This window comes from Felis catus, chromosome B2, assembly GCF_018350175.1.
Source record: "Felis catus isolate Fca126 chromosome B2, F.catus_Fca126_mat1.0, whole genome shotgun sequence".
Classification (NCBI taxonomy): Eukaryota; Metazoa; Chordata; class Mammalia; order Carnivora; family Felidae; genus Felis; species Felis catus.
The window spans coordinates 33,970,281-33,986,902 of record NC_058372.1 but is presented as its reverse complement, the minus strand read 5'-3'; the positions used below and the strand labels follow the sequence as shown (position 1 = coordinate 33,986,902).

The 16,622-nt window shown below is 46.8% G+C and overlaps 1 protein-coding gene and 1 long non-coding RNA gene across 3 annotated transcripts; one reads left to right on the top strand and one right to left on the bottom strand.

Moving 5' to 3' along the window:
• The first annotated feature begins 42 nt into the window (after positions 1-42).
• On the top strand, positions 43-11,154 carry LOC109499640. The gene is made up of 5 exons (XR_006597705.1): positions 43-251; positions 1,821-2,656; positions 6,400-6,605; positions 6,721-6,864; positions 10,082-11,154. It is a non-coding gene; the product is annotated as an uncharacterized LOC109499640 (long non-coding RNA).
• On the bottom strand, positions 1,785-12,752 carry LOC109499639 (E3 ubiquitin-protein ligase makorin-1-like). 2 transcript variants are annotated; one of them, XM_019830485.3, is made up of 8 exons: positions 12,499-12,752; positions 7,165-7,284; positions 6,738-6,982; positions 4,795-4,898; positions 4,455-4,627; positions 4,254-4,364; positions 2,423-2,567; positions 1,785-2,186 (listed from the first exon to the last, which is right to left on the bottom strand). In XM_019830485.3, exons 1-8 carry the CDS (start codon positions 12,567-12,569, stop codon positions 2,049-2,051), a joined length of 1,107 nt encoding a protein of 368 aa, XP_019686044.2. In that variant the 5' UTR covers positions 12,570-12,752; the 3' UTR covers positions 1,785-2,048. The 2 variants fall into 2 exon arrangements, with proteins under 2 accessions (XP_019686044.2, XP_019686045.2); XM_019830486.3 differs by having other exon boundaries at positions 2,449-2,567; positions 12,499-12,750.
• Positions 12,753-16,622: the final 3,870 nt, after the last annotated feature.

Sequence of the window (16,622 nt, the reverse complement as noted above, 5' to 3'; positions counted from 1 at the left end):
GGGCTGCCCCCAATGCAGGACTCGAACCCACGAACCATGAGATCATGACCTGAATGAAGTGCGTCGCTTAACTGACTGAGCCACCCGGGCGCCCCAGAAATCCTGTTGTTCTTCAGGATCCAAGTATCATTTAATTTCATCTGATGTCCATGTTATGTGTAGATCACAAACTTTGCGATAGGATTTGGTCACCATTTACCAACCTGCCTTGATGTCACCTCTTCCACAGGCCATCAACCGCCATCATTAAGGTTTCAGTCCTCTAGAAATATTTGATGCACAACTATCCCTCAGAATGGGGTGGTAGTAAAACCCAACACTATATGGCCAAAGGCCTTGCTGTGAACTTCCTCACAAAGTCCAAGAAGCCCACTTGCTCTGGTTGTTTACAAGGAGCAGGGAGTGGCTCCACCTCCCAGGTTTTCAGTTTTAAGGAAATTTGCTGGAGGAGGCAGACTTCTACTGAAGTAGCAGGCTAGGAGGAATCACTACAGAGGATAAGAATAGAGAGGGGAGAAGAGCTCCACAGCATCCCACAAACCCCACTTTGGGTTCCAGTTTGTGTTTACCATTCTCCCAGCTTCTGCAGTCACACACACATCCATTCATTCAATCACTCTTTGCTGAGCACCTGAGGCTGGGGTTTCAGGGAAGAAAACAAACACCTCATTGTTGCTGACACTCCAGTGAGGAGAGACAACTAATAAGTAAACAGTAGAATGTTTGATTGTGGTGAGTGCTTTCAAGAAGAATATAGCAGGGAAGCAGGGGTGGGGAGGTGAATTTAAATAGGTAGGCAGGCAAGATGAACCGGAAGAAGTTAAGGGAGCAAGTCAGGTAGAGAGATCTGTGGGGAGACATTTCATGCAGTGGGAGGAGCACATGCAAAGGCCCTGAGGCATAAGCATGACTGGAGCAGAATGTACTTGGAGAGTAATCAGAGAAGAGATCAGAGAGGTAACTGGGCCAGGTCTTCTGAGGCCTTGAGATCAGAAAGAGGACTTCAGTTTTCGTATGGTAAGCATAGGAATATTTGGTTTAAGTAATTTCTACACCCAATGCAGAGCTTGAACTCATGGCCTTGAGATCAAGAGTTGCACATTCTACCACCTGAGCTGGCCAGGTGGGCATGGTAATGGTATGGTAAGCCATAGGAATATTTTGAGCTGGATCTGATTTTCATTGGAGCCAAACTTTTGTTTTCTCCAAAATAATTTCAAGGGAGCTGTTGGGAAAGACTAAGGAGTATCTCTCAGATAGTGACTGCTTTGCAGACACCACATTAGCAGAAGTTTTGTGCAGACACCTCTGTCTCAGGTTAGCTGTTCTAACTTCATAAGAGAGGTTTTCAGTCTTCAAATGACCAGCTGTTGGGAGGACAGGCCCTGACAAGTAGCGGGTAGGGTCAGGAATGCTAAATAGCCTTCAGTGACTTGCCAATCCTCAACTACCAGCTTTACCCTCTGGTGGTGGCTCTGGCTCATGCCCACCAAGGTCTGCATTCTAGCCACTGGGAAGGAGAATGGAGGGGAAAGTTCTGAGAGTGGTTTAAACAACCCAGGGGGATCCTGGAGACCCTTTCATGGGATTCTGATGTCATTACTATTTTTATAATACTAAGTTGTTATTAATTTTCTTTTCCACTCTCGTATTCTTATGAGCATAAAATGAAGTTTTCCAGAGGCTGACAGGTGATATTGCAACAGAATGAATGCAGAACCACCCCCCTTGGTTTAGGGGGAGGGTATCCGGGCTATGAGCAGACACTTTTTAGATACTAGCAGTAATGGCTTAGATGCATTTTATTGGTTTTCTTTCAGAATCCTACAAAAAGCAAAGTTAAAAACCAAGTCCCTGGCAAGAAAGTGAACACCTCCTCTTTCCCGAGAGCCCCCCGCCTCTTCCCCTGTTCCCTAGCTGTGTCAGTACTGGTTTCATGGGCATGGAGGGCTTGCTACTTTCATCCCCCACCAAGTCCCAAAAGGGAAAAGACCTACCACCTAGCAACCCCCTGCCCCTCAGCCCCATCCCCCACATGTTGATCCTGGTTACAGAAAGCCAAGGTAAGAATTATTGTGATCCAGTAAGAGTTCTGAACCCCAGAAGGCCATGGCCAGGGCACAGTCCATGAAGAATGCTTCGTCCTCCTGCTCGGTGCCCCCTTGGAACCCTGTTGGGCCCAGTACCTGGGAGTAGAGAAAGAAATCAATGAAAACCCATCACCTTCAACCCAATTGCCCCAGGAACAAGAGAATCAAGGCTGACACATAAGGTTGAGCAGGTTGTACGTAGCACAAAGATGCCCCATCTAAGCAGGCACCATTATCCTTATGGACATCATGTATAGGTCTTATATTTATCACAGACATTTATTGTAAACAGGGCAAGCAGCCTCCCTGTCCCACATTCCTGCTGTTACCACCTCACTCCCAGAGGTCAGCTGCATACTCTCAGTCCAGGGAGAATCAGAGGTCAGGGCTTTATCCGGTAGCTGGTGCAGATAAATACAATCAGACTTGAAGGGGCAGCGGCCTTTCCCCTGCATGAAGAACCGACATCGGATCTGGCTATGAGAGGACAGAAGGAGAGAAGATCATTACTTCAAGCCCTGTTGCCCCAGGAACAAGGAGCACTGAAGGCTGACGCGTAAGGCTGGGTAGGTTGTACGCAGCACAAAGGCACCACTTGTACGCAGTCACCACTGGCATCATAGTGTAGATTTTACATTTATTACAACTATTTTCCAGCAGATGGCAGTAAAGTGTCTTAAGGGGGGGTGCCTTTCTCTAAGTCTCCACAAAGTTCATTGGGGCTACTGGGCATCTCTTTTCCTTCTTTGAACTAAGTTTCAACAATACCACCAAGAAAAGATAATCCTAAAATGTGTCTCTGTAACCAACTTAAAACAATGTCCCGTTCTGAGGAGTGGGCTTATGATTTGGTAATTGCTAGCTAATGAAATGAAATTGATGCCCTTTCTCTTCTTCCTCCTCCTATTTATTCAAACCTGGCGTCAGAACCCCCGCCATCTGGATAGCCTACAAAAACCCCACACGCAACCTATCTACATTTCCCATCAGCTTCTTTCTCTTCACCCTCATGGGACAGTGACAGTCCTGGGACCACCTATGCTGAAAGTATTAGGCCTCTTAAATCTTCCTTCTAACCTCATGGTCACTTGGCCACTTCCTCTCAATACCCCCCCTCCCCCATTCCTTCCAGTATGCACTAGGAGTCAGAATGCTTGGCTTCAAACCCCACTTTCTCACTTAAGTCATACAGACCATGCCTCAGTTTCTTCTTCTGCAGCACGAGGATCTTAGGACGCCCTACTTCACAGAGTTTATAATGTGCAAAGTCTGTCATATATAATAAGCCCTTCATCTACATCATCTCCTATCCTACCTGGGCCTGGGTGCTCCCTTTTGTCTTAGACAACTTCTAAAGACTCCCGACTGGTACCCCAGATGCCAATATCTCCTCACTTTGACCTGTCTCTGCCTGGAGTGCTCTCACTTTTCTCCTCCAGAGGAGCCCCCTCCTCCAACCCACAGCTCAAATACTTCCTCCTCTGTGAGACTCACCCAAGAACTTTCCCCACTTTGTTGAGTCAGCTGTTATAGTTCACAGCAAAATCTGGTGCCTTCTCAACAAGGTCGAATGTGTCACAGGTAGAGACAAGACCTTCTTTTTTGATCCCACCCTTTATCCAAATAGACTTTGTATATGTAGCATATAATAAGCCCTTTGGGAAGGTGAAATTAAGAACCTGGAATTGTAGTTAATTCCAGATCTGGATGTGTGCCCACCCTCCACAAGAGATTAAAACCTACTGACTTTTTCCCTGTCTCCAAGGGCTGCCTTTTGGTCTCTTTCTCAGAGACCCCATGTTTTCAAAGATCATCTACACAAACAACATTCATATCAATTTATCTCCTTGCTTAAAAAAAAAAAAAATCAGAAGTAAAAGCCAAGGAGGGTTTCTCATTGCACTGAGAAAAACAGTTACCCTGCATTGACCTTGACCTTGAGCCAGGCTGGAAGGCTTGATCTGCTGTCTGGGTCACTCATCATTATTTATTGGGCTTTCTGAAATAGTGGAAATAGCTCACATCCTCGTCTGCCCTCTCTATCATTCTGAACTTCCGGGATTTGGGGGATCCCAGGCTGGGAACCACGGCTGAGCCAGAACGGAGCAGAGGCTGTCTTCTCCTCGTCCCTAACCTGGGTCATGGTCCCCCTGCCAGCCTCACCTGGTCCGAGCCTTGAAGTTCCTGATGAGTTGCTCCTTCTCAGCCCCCTCGCTCACCCAGAATTTGTGGGGGATGATGTAGCTGGAATGGACACGGCACTGGGGACAGGCCCTGCCGAGGCGGGAGTGGGAGAACAGTCACAAGCCCTCACCTCTCTGAAGTGTCTCCCTCCCTCCCTCCCAGGCTCCTCCTGACACTGACTTGATGACAGCCAGCGGGAAGTTCTGTTGGCTTTTCCGCCAGGTGCGCAGGCAGCCCAGGCAGTGGGCGTGGGTGCAGTTGGGTAGGATGCCGAAGATCCGCTCGGCCTCGGGCTTGTCCCACACCTTGTCCATGCAGATGCCACACACGACGTCCCGACTGTCCTGCTCCCTCTGCAGCCACACACAGGGTCAGGGCACATCCGTGTCCACCCCCTCCCCCAACGCATACACACTGCCATCCCCAATACAGCCCAGGGGCCATATAGCCCTCCTCCAGCTGGCCCGGGCATCTCAGAGGTCCAGCATGGCATCCTCTGCCACTGCCCCTCCCCCGCTACCTGCTGCAGCTCCAGGCCCAGGCTCTGAAGTGGGGCCATGAGCTCCTGGACAGGGTCTGACTTTGGCTGAGGCTCCTGGGAGTAACAGTGACCGTCGTCAGCAGCTGTTGGGGAAAACTGGATCCATTCATTCATTTACTCATTCGTGTAACATCTGCTGAGTGTCTGCTGCACATAGAGCTCTATGGGCACGCAAAGTCTTGCCCCCAAGTAACTGGGAATCCAGTCAGAAGTGTAGGTCTCTAATACACCATTTACAGCTATGCTGTCCTATACAGCAGCCGCTGGCCACATGTGGCTATTGAGCACCTGAAATGCAGCTACTCTGAACTGAGATTTTGAAGCTTAGTACCAGAAAGGATTCTAAAATATTCCATTAATAACTTTTTATGTTGATTACATGTTGGGATGATTTTGGATATATAATTTTTGATATATTGGGTTAAAAAATATAATATTAAAATTAAATTTCACCTGTTGCTTTTTACTTTTTGAATGTGGCTCCTAGAAAAATGTAAATTTCAGGGGCACCTGGGTGGCTCAGTCAGTTAAGCATCTGACTCTTGATTTCAGCTCAGGTCATGATCTCATGGTTCGTGAGTTTGAGCCCTGCATCAGGCTCTGAACTGACAGCACAGAGCCTGCTTGGGATCCTCTCTCTCAAAATAAACATTAAAAAAAAACTTTAATGAAAAAATGTAGATTGCATATGTGAATTACAACCACTTTAGAAAACAGCTGGGCATGTCCTGAAAATATTAAACATGGAGTTACCATGCGACCCAGCAATTCTACTCCTAGGTATATAGCAAAGAAATGAGATACACGTCCACACAAAAACTTGTATACGTGCACGCTTACAGCAACATTATTCGTAATAGCCAAAAAACAAAACAACCCAAAGGTCCATCAACTGATGAATAAAACAAAATGTAGTATTTTCATATAACAGAATAATAGCATTTGACCATAAAAAGGAATGAAGTACCGATTCGTGCTACAACATGGATGAACCCAGAAAATGTGATGCTAAGTCAAAGAAGCCAGACACGAAGGGCCATATAGTGGGATTCCATTTATATGAAGTGTCCAGAACAGGCAAATCCATAGAGACAGAAAGTAGACTGGTGGTTTCTAGGGGCAGGGAGGAGTAGGGGAGAGGGAGTGGTTGGCTCATGGGTTTCCTTTTGGGGTGAGGAAAATCTTCTAAAATTAGATAGTGGTAATGTTTGTAGAACTCCGAATATACTATATCAATTCTTTTTTTAAAATGTTTTATTTGAGAGAGAGCGAGAGAGAGATCAAGCAGAGAAGGGGCAGAGAGAGAAGGAGGGAGAGAGAATCCCAAGCAGGCAGAGCCTGATGCAGGGCTCGATCCCACAAACTGTGATTATGACCTGAGCCAAGATCAAGAGTCGGTCGCTTAACCAACTGAGCCACCCAGGCATCCCTGAATATACTATATTACATTGGATTGTATACTTTGTGAATTATATCTCACTAAAGCTGTTAAATTATATAGGTGACTTGTGTTCCAGCTGGACAGCACTGAATTAGAATAATTTAAAAAATAACTGCTAACATTTAGTGTTTACTCTGTGCCAGGTACTGTGTGCTAAGCACATCACATTTATGAATTCACTGCACCCTCACAAGACCTGAGACAGGTACTGTTATCACTGAGGACACGGAGGTCCAGAGAGGTTAAGTGACTTATCCAAGCCCACACCTAGCATTTGAGACTAGGTGGTTTGACTCCTCAGGCACCATGAAATTCTGCTTCTAGCACACAGACAACAACAGAGCTGGAGGTAAGCTTCCCTCTAGCTGGGAATCTTCAGGTGGGAAAGAGGTAAAAGGAGATATAAACCTTGCTCAGACAGCACAGGAACCCTGGTCTCAGATCCCACTTGTGCCCACCTGCAGGGCCCCTGATGACTCACATGATGGTGACGGGGACTTCCAGGAACTGCCATCAACCTCCTCCGCCTTGCCGGCCAACCCCACCAGGCCAGGCTCCATACCCCAGCAGGTCCCCGGCCAGTCCCAACCCACAGCCACAGAGGGCAGGTAGGTGGGCTCGGAGCCCCTGCGGGTCAGCCCCAGCCGGGGTCTTGGCAGGGTGACACGTGGCTCCGAGTGGCGCCGGCCCCATTCCAGGTGGCCAGGGGGCTGAGGGTGCTGATAGCTGCAGTGGGAAAGAGAAGAGTGAGGAGACACGGCTAGATCCGCCAGGGCTCAGAGCTAGCTCAGCCTAGAAGTCGGAACTGAGAGGGGAGAGGAGGCTTTGGGAAGATGCATGGTCCATGAAGGGATGATCCTTCCTGTGTTCCCCACCCTATTCCCTATTTGAGGACAAGGGCTGCTTACCTGCATTGATCTCCGTGGAAGCAGAAGCCTCGCTGGAAGTATCTGCAGACCTGGGACACCTTTCTGTCTTGAGCGATGTAGCAGCTCAACCCCCAGCGACAGGCCCCTCGGGCGAATGTCCTAAGAGATTGTCTGAGTCATGCTCAACCTCGTTTTAGTTCCTGCCTTTGTAATCCTTAGAGAGAGAGGCTGTAGGATAGCTGAACACAGGCTCTGGAGTTGGTCCTGTGTTCAAATCCTGCCCCTTCTAGGGAGCCCTGGGTGGGTAACTCAAACTTTCCTAAAGCTTGGTTTCCTCACTCTTAAAAAAAGAGGGCACCTGGGTGGCTTCATCAGTTAAGCATCTGACTCTTGATTTCAGCTCAGTTCGTGATTTCACAGTTCATGAGATTGAGCCCCGTGATGACAGCATGGAGCCTGCTTGGGATTCTCTCTCTCTGCCTCTTGCCTGCCTGTGCTTCCTCTCTCTCTCTTTCAGAACAAACAAACAAACAAACAAACAAAGTTAACAATGCCTCTTTGTTACCTCAGAGTTGTTGCAAAGTTTTTGTTTTTGTTTTTGTTTTTAACATTTATTCATTTTTGAGAGACAGAGACAGAGCATGAGCAGGGGAGGGGCAGAGAGAGAAGGAGACACAGAATCCGAAGCGGGCTCTCGGCTCTGAGCTGTCAGCACAGACCCCAAAATGGGACTTGAACCTACAAAGTGTGAGATCATGTCCTGAAGTCAGATGCTTCACCGACTGAGCCACCCAGGCACCCTGCGAGGGGTTTTTTTGTTTTGTTTTGTTTTTTAAGGTTTTGCACGAGGCACTTAGTGAGTGCTCAGTAAATCATAGTGATTACTATTCTGTCCTCCAAGTACAGAGTCTTGTAGGTTCTGGAATCAGAACTCTGGGTTCAAATTCTGCTACTAGGACCAGCTTCATGGGCATGGATATTTAGTCACACAGGGGCCCGACACTTGCTTTAATGATCTGCTGTTGCCCACCTGAAATGATTAAATTTTTTAACAAGGGCCGTGATGTTCATTTTGAATGGGGGCCCACAGATTACACAGCCTGTTCTGCCTGATACTGCTACTTCTTGGTTGCTTGAGCTTGGACAACCTTTTTATGCCTCAGTTTCTTCACTTGTAAAATGGCGATAATATTTGTACCTATTTCATGAGGGATGTCAAATATAAATGAGATAATATATGTAAGACACCTGGCCTATAGCAAGCCCTCAATAAAATAATAGCTGTTGTCTTCCTCATCATCACTATCACAGGGGCTTTTGAGGGTCAAGGTGGGAGATGGAGAAGGGAAGGAGGAGGCTGGGTTGGACAGGTGTTTGTTAAGAATCTACCACATGTTCAGGCCTGGGCCAGGGCTCTGGGACAGCGGTCCACTTTTGTCATGTGCTTCCTTGCCTGGAGGGTGAATGAGGCCACACGTGAGGTGGGCAGGGCATCAGGGATGGGGACAGAGGCCTTATTCTAGTCCCAAGAGAACACAGATTGCCAACCCGAGCTAAGGGTCTGCCATAGACTGGTGGGCACCACTCCCTCAAGAATGTCCAATGGTGAGAGGCCCCAGCAGAGAAGTAGGCCGAGGGAAAAAAAGATGGGCAACAGGACTTGTTGGTGAGGGTTCCAGATTGTGGGGCACGTGGTCCTTCATCCACAACGATGGTGTGGAACTCCTGGATGAGGAACCTGCCTATGGAGCTCCTGCTGAGGTGACAGAGCACACAACCAAGAAACCAGGGCCAGGACTAGCGGGAGGAGAGTGGGTACTCACCTCAGGCACAACATCTCAGGAGATGCCAAACAAACAAACAAACAAACAAACAAACAAAAAACCTCACCAATAAAAGAAATCATATTTTAAAGATCAAAATTAACGCAAAAAAAATCTACACAGGACAAAATATCAAACTTTTAAACAAAGGGTTCAACGCCACACAAGCTATTTGCCTCCCCGGCCCTGCAAGGACACAAGCAACCAGGACAAACACAGACTGTGAAAAGGGCTCAGACAGAAACAAATGGCTGGCAAGGTGGGCACTCGACAGGGTGGTCAGGGAAGGCCTTTGAGTGTAATGTAAGGTCACTAAACAGTACTTTTTGATGACAGTACTATGTAATTTTTGCCATTTAATTCAGAGGAAATGCAAAGAATTCAGTGCCCCAGCAGAACAAATCACCTTTCATTCCCATCCACTTATTTATGTGAACAAGATTTCATAGTGCTTCCATTTACAAAAACTGAAAATAGAAACTGATGTTATCAGGGGCACCCAGGTCAGTCAGTCAGTTAAGCATCTGACTTCGACTCAGGTCATGATCTTGGGTTTGTGGGTTCAAGCCCCATATCGGGCTCTGTGCTGACAACTCAGAGCCTGGAGATTGCTTCAGATTCTGTGTCTCTCTCTCTCTCTGCTCCTCTCCTGTTCATACTCTCTCTCTCAAAAATAAACAAACATTTTAAAAATTAAAAAAAAAAAAGAAATTGATGTTGAATGTTGGCTCATTCTAGCAATAAGTAATATTTATATCCATGGATACATGAGCTTTCTGGGGAGCAGAGAAAAAAAAAAGCAACTGTTCCATCTACCTCAGGAGAAAATTTTCTAAAGAAAATTCTTTGTTATTTAGTAATTAACTGTTCAGGTTATTTGGATCAGTTGAGTACTACCAATAACTAAATCCAGAAAAAAAATTAATTTTGTTTCACAAATATCTTTGTTGCAGAAACATAATATTGTGATCAGCAAAAGACAGCATCTGAGAATAAAAATACGTTAGGAGAAAATTTGGGGGGAAAGTGAAATGGAGGAGGCATGCAAGGAGAAAAGGGAATTATGTAAAACTCTAAGAGCCTGTATATATATTTTTTTCTCTTTTTCTTTTTCTTTTTCTTTCTTTTTTTAGATGGATGACATTGGATGCATAGAAAGAAGAATGGACTTATTCACATCTAGCCGCTTACCTGCCATTACTGGTCTGCCTACACAGCAAGTGTAGGACCCAAAGCAAGCAGGATTCAGATTCCTACCCAGAGCTACAGCCTGCCCCAGCCCGGTGCTCTGTGGCGCCTTATAATCATCCTCACTGCCTGGCTTGGAAAAAATGAAAGCTGCTACAGGAAGATTGAGGGCAAGTTCTTGTGGGCTGAGGGCTTTGAACACATCCCTCAAAATCTTGCCTGAAGGGCCAGCCTTGGAGAGGAAAGATTCAGAAATGACAAAATGCATTTGATTTAGTGATGCAACTTGTCTCTAAAAACATCTTTTAAAAATAGCTTCTGGAATTTTTTTGAAAAGTAATTGTTTTATTTTAAAATGGGACACTTTGTAATACTTCAGAGATGATCATCTTTTGCAACAATTTACATTACCACAGAAACCACTAGGTGACGTGAAGTGTGGAGAGGACATGCGGTTGTCCAAATTTCTTTTAGGAGGTTTGTGGAAGGTGCCTGGTCTGCTCTGTTTCTGCTCCCAATTACCATGTCGGGGGAGTAAACACGAAAAGACTGGGTTGGGGTAGGGACAAGACCAGTAGGTGACAACCAAAGTTCAGCAGGGCTGGGGATGGGGGAGGTGGAAAAGAAGAGTCACTATGGAAGGGGGGTGATCCTAGAGCAAGAGCCAGTACCCCTCGGAGGAAGGGTTTGCAGGTCTCTTCAACAATGGAAGCCTCCAGAAGGAGAGATGTGCTAGGAAAACTTTGCCTTTCCCTAAAGACCACCAATGAGGCCAACTTCCAGGACTGCCAAAACAGGGGCCACCAAACTAACTCCTGAGAGGCTCAGTGACAGGAGGTCTCCAAGCACGTCCCCGGGGGGCTCAGCCCCTTGGATGAGGCACAAGAAAAGGGGCTAGGGGCTTTGTAATCAAAGCCACATTTGAGTAACTCTTCCTTCTATATTTTCTTCAAGCCGTGTTGTGTATTGCTTACTGTACGTGAACGTATTAAAGGCTCTGGTAAGCCCCGCAAAGGAACCTATTTGATTTCACCCAGCATTGCTTAAACCTATTTTTATCGCTAATTGTTTAGGCCCTCCACCCCCACACTCTTAACGTACTGATGAAACACATTTTGTTTTTGGAAATGTTGAATTAGTTCACTGAATCCTCAAAACAAGCCTTAAAGTCAGGAGTCATTTTTTTTGTTTTGTTTTGTTTTCAAAAGCTGAGGCTCAGAGAAGTAAAGTAACTGGCCTGGGCCCCGGGAACAAGAGCCAGGACCGTACAACCCAGGTGCCCTCATTCAGCCCAATCATCCTCTAAGCAAACAAGATTGACTTGTCAGGGGTGAGGTCCGCCGGCTTTGGGAAATTTCTCAAGTCAAGGTCCGAGGCCAAGGAGGAGGGACAGAGCAGCAGGAGATCATAGGTAATCCAGGCCTGGGGAGGCAGCCAAAGGGCCTTGGTGTTTGGGATGCTGGAGCCTTGGACCCCTGAGTAGTGAGCCTGGGGAATCAGGACTGCACTGTGGGGGGCTGGGTACAGGAGGAGGGACTGAGGAATTTAGGGTTGGGTATGGTACAGGGGGAGGTGGAGCCTGCCAGATGAGCCCTCTGACTGGGGTTTTTAGAACTGAGGGCCCAAACTTAGTCTAGGCTGTCGCCTTCCTGGTCCTGTCCAAAGCTCAGGAAGGAACAATTGATAATCTCCTTCAGTAAACATCTGTGCCTCCCTCTTGCTACCTAGCTGCCTTTCTTCCCAGCCTGGGAAAACCACTTCCCTCTGAGACCCTAAGATCTACAAGTATCCCATCCTTACCCAAATTTCAGTTCTCTCTGGGGGAACTGAGCTCTTCAAACTGTTGGTAAAATGAAATTAGGCTAAGGTATGAATGTTTGAGCCAGCATGACCCAGAGAATGACTCTCTAGTGGTGTAATGTTCAACCTGATATGTTTCCATTTAAATGTTTATGAACACCTGGCTTCATGCTAAGTTCTGGGGCTAGAGAAGTGACCAGGGCATTGGATCCCACCCACGGGGAGATACTTGGTATTCCTGGGCAGAGAAACCTTTGCTGGGTGGAAGAGAAAGAAGGCAAGTGGGGAATACCTGTTCTAAATGATCAGACCCTGAGCGAGCCCTGACTCAGCTATGCAGCCTTGGTGTGCCTTTTCTCCTCTCTGGTCTCAGTCTCCTCCTCTGGACAGTGAGGGCATGGGAAATGATCTCTAGACCCTTCTAACATTGGGGTGGGGCAAGGAAACCCCTCCTCCCCCTGATGCACCCCAAATTCTTAGAGACTGGGCTTTCAAAGGCCAGGCCAAACCTCAAAGACTTTTCTCCCACCTTCCCCATGTACCCTGAGGCCCATACCCCTACCTGCATGGACGCTGGGAGTGGGGGCTGCTCTCTTTACCATGGCCGCTGCCATCTGACTCTGTGGGGTCCATTCCAGCTGTAGCCACTAGTGAACGTCAAGCAGGCCTGCCCCAATGCTCCTTTATCCCGCTCTCTCCAGGCCGGGCCCAAAGGAGGAGGGGCTCCACAGCCAGGCCTGCCCCTTCCCTTGGCCCCAGGCCTGCAGGAAGGAGGGATGGAGGGCAGAAGCAGGATGGCTGGGAGGCTCTGGGGTTGAACTGCCCAGTCCAGGCTCCAGGATGTGGGTGGGGTGGGGCCCGAGGACCTTCAGGGATCCCTAGGTGATTACTGAAGGAAACTGGGGAATGGGTTAAAACTTTAAGGGTCCAGGAAGGCAGGATAACTTGGGAGGAGATATAAGGACCTGGGACCTGGGGCCAAAGTTCTCAGAGGCTCGAGTCTTGGGGCTGAGGAACTAACTTGTGGTATCTGAGGGAAGTTTATAATAGAGGAGGCCAGAGGGGGGCCTCCCCCAACTCCAGGCTACATAAACTCCACAGGTGGAGCTGAGGTTGGTGGAGAAATCAGAGGGTGGGCTGGGAGGCTTGGGAGCCTTCGGGAGATGGTGTGAGCTAGGCATGGGGTAGAGGGAGGTCTGTTCCAGAGGGGCCGTGTACTAGACAGATCCAAGAGACTCTGGGGACCTGCCTCCAAGACCAAGATGTTCTTTCTAGAAAAAGTCACCATGGCCTGGTCTGTTTGCCATTGAAGCCAGTTTGCTATCCTGATTGTAAGAAATTAGAACAGTGTTGGTGCCTCAGAAAGGGCTACCATGAGAGGTGGCCAGGAGGGGGTTTGCCCAAGGCTTTATTCAAGGAGGACACTTCGAATTGGATGATACTAAATCCACCAAGCAGAGCCTCCCTCTTGGGCAGCATAAAACCCTGGTGTATTCATAAGCTTGTGGGCGGGGGGAGAGCAATGGGCTGGGCCCATTGAGGATGGGGAGATAGGGCAAGGGGGACCATGAGCTTTAAGAGTCTTTCCCTTCCCATTCTATTTCTTTTATTTTTTAAAGTAATCTCTACACCCAACGTGGGGCTCAGACTCACAACCCCAAGATCAAGAATTGCGTGCTCCACTGACTGAGCCAGCCAGGCACCATCTGCTTCTCTTTCTTTTCCTTCCTTCCTTCCTTCCTTCCTTCCTTCCTCCCTCCCTCCCTCCCTCCCTCCCTCCCTCCCTCCCTCCCTTCCTTCCTTCCTTCCTTCCTTCCTTCCTTCCTTCCTTCCTTCCTTCCTTCCTTCCTTCCTTCCTTTTTAGAGAGAGACAACGAGAAAGTGGGAGTGGGGGAGGGGCAGAAGATCCAAAGCAGGCTCTGCTCTGACAGCAGTGAACCCAACATGGGGTTCAAATTCATGAACCATGAGATCATGACCTAAGCTGAAGTCGGACACCCAACTGACTGAGCCACCCAGGTGCCCCTGGTTCTATTTCTAATACCCCCTCAAGTCCCATCTAATACCCCCTTAACTCCTCCAGAGCCCCTGTTGTCTCCGCTAGACTGCACTGCCCTGGGTGGAAGAGAAGTTTAAAAAGCCCAAATGAGAGGAATTCACTTAAAAGTTAAAGCAGAGGGGCGCCTGGGTGGCTCAGTCGGTTGAGCATCTGACTCTTGATTTTGGCTCAGGTCGCAATCTCACAGTTCATGGGTTCAGGCCCCACTGACAGTGCAGAGCCTGCTTGAGATTCTCTCTCTCCCTTCTCTCTGCCCTTCCCCTGCTCTCTCACTCGACATAAATAAGTAAACACTTTTTATAAAGTTAAAGGAGGAGTTTTAAAATTAAATTTAAACAACTTCTTATATCTATCAGTAAATTGAGACCATAGACTGGGAAACCAATAATCTTGGACATCTTTGTTATTTCTTTTACTTTTGCTGGATCGAAATTATTTATAAGGCCACTGCTTTAACCACTGAGCCATGGAGCCCGTTTTGGATCAAAATTATTATTTTTTTAAGTTTTTATTTTAATTCCATTTGGTTAGCATACAATGCAATATTAGTTTCAGGTGTACAATATAATGATTCAACACTTCTGTACGTCACTTGGTGCTCATCACAAGTGGCCTCCTTAATCTCCATCACCTGTTTCACCCATTCCCCCCACCTGCCCTCTGGTAACCGTCATTCTCTATAAAGAGTCTGTTTCTTGGTTTGCCTCTTTTTTTCTCTTTGTTCCTTTGTTTTGTTTCTTAAATTCCACATATGAGTGAGATGGTATGCTATTTGTCTTTCTCTGACTGACTTATTTTGCCTAACATATTCTCTAGTTTCATCCACATCATTGCAAATGGATCAAAATTATTTTTAAAACTTTGGGGGGTGTGTGCCTGGGTAGCTTGGTCGGTTAAGCATCAACTCTTGATGTCTGCTCAGGTCATGATCTCAGGGTTCATGAGATTGAGCCCCGCATGGGGCTCTGAGCTAACAGTGAGGAGCCTGCTTGGGTTTCTCTCTCTCCTCTCTCTCTGCTCCTCTCCCACTCTCTTTCTTAAAGTAAATAAACTTGAAAAATGTTTTATAGGTGCTGCCAGTCTTCCCTCTATGGAGTCTATGTCCATTTATACTCCTACCAACAACATGAGAGTGCCTGTTTTTGCACACCCCTGCCAACACAATGTTATCAAACTTGTTAGTATTTGTTAATTTGGTAATTAAACAAACAGTATCTCATTTAGTTTGAATTTATATTTCTCTATGAATGAAATTAAGCATCTTCTCATATGTTTGTTTTTAAAGTAATCTCTACACCCAACATGGGGCTTGAACTCACGATCCAGAGATCAAGAGTTGTACACTCTACCACCTGAGCCAGCCAGGCGCCCCCTAGCATCTTTTCATATGTTTCAGAGGCCTTTCTTTCTCTATTGATTTCATTTGCCCATTTTCCTAACAGGTTGTTGACATTTTACTCACTGATTTATAGGTGTTCTTTATTTATTAAGGAAACTAGTTCTCTGATTATGCCACACCTTTTTTCACACGGTTGACTTAAAGTGTTTTATGGTTTTTGCCCCAGGAAGAAAATTTTAAGATGTATACATAGTAAGATTTTTCAGTTTTTATCTGATAGACTCTAAGTTTTGTATATGCTGCATGAAAACTAGAAAGTTTTGTGTATACAATACACTTTGGTCTATCTATCCACTTTATATAAAAATCTTTCCCCATGTGTTTCTTCTAGTTCTTTAAAAAATTTTTTTTAAGTTTATTCATTTTTGAGAGAGAGAGAGAGAGAGACAGAGACAGAGCGTGAGTGGAGGAGGGGCAGAGGGAGAGGGAGACACAGAATCCAAAGCAGGCTCTGGGCTCTGAGCTGTCAGCACAGAGCCTGACACAGGCCTAAAACCCATGAACCTCGAGATCATAACCTGAGCCAAAGAAGTCGGACCCTTAACCGACTGAGTCACCCAGGTGTCCCAAGTTCTTTTTTTTTTAAACATTGTATAAATATATCAAGTATATCCATTGTCCTGTTGATGAACACTATTTCGTTTCCAAGTTTTTGTTATTGCTGCAGTGAAAATGCATAGGAGTCTGTATAATTTAGAGGGTCTCACTTTAGGGTGTGTGTCAGGTTGGCTTCTCCAGTAAATACATTTGGAGGTTTACGTGCAGGATACTCACTAGGGAGTGCTCTTTGGTACAACAGCTGTAAGGAATTGGAAAGAAGCAGGATGGTATGGAGAGAAGTTAAACTGCATTGCAGTTACAACAGAAGCCTCAACTCTGGAGCTGGGGTGATTCTTCAGGCTGTCCCAAACTAGTTCAGGGTAGGCACGCCTGGGTGGCTCAGTCGGTTAAGCGTCCAACTTCGGCTCAGGTCATGATCTCGCTGAGTTCAAGCCCCACGTCGGGCTCTGCCCCACTGACAGCTCGGAGCCTGGGGTCTGTTTCAGATTCTGTGTCCTTCTTTCTCTCTGCCCCTCCCCTGCTTGTGCTCTCTCTCTCAAAAATAAACATACATTAAAACAAAATTAAAAACGAAACTAGTTCAGGGTAGCTTGGCTTCATAGCCCAGTGTTAGCTATAGGCTACCCCTGGGGGTGTGCTTATCCTGGGCAAGGCAACTCCTTTGAGC

Coding starts and splice junctions, on each gene's coding strand:
- LOC109499639 (XM_019830485.3), bottom strand. CDS start 12,569: ATGGACCCCACAGAGTCAGATGGCAGCGGCCATGGTAAAGAGAGCAGC. Junction 6,983..7,164: donor TTCCACGGAGATCAATGCAG/GTAAGCAGCCCT, acceptor TTCCCACTGCAG/CTATCAGCACCCTCAGCCCC. Junction 2,187..2,422: donor AGCTGACCTCTGGGAGTGAG/GTGGTAACAGCA, acceptor CTCTACTCCCAG/GTACTGGGCCCAACAGGGTT.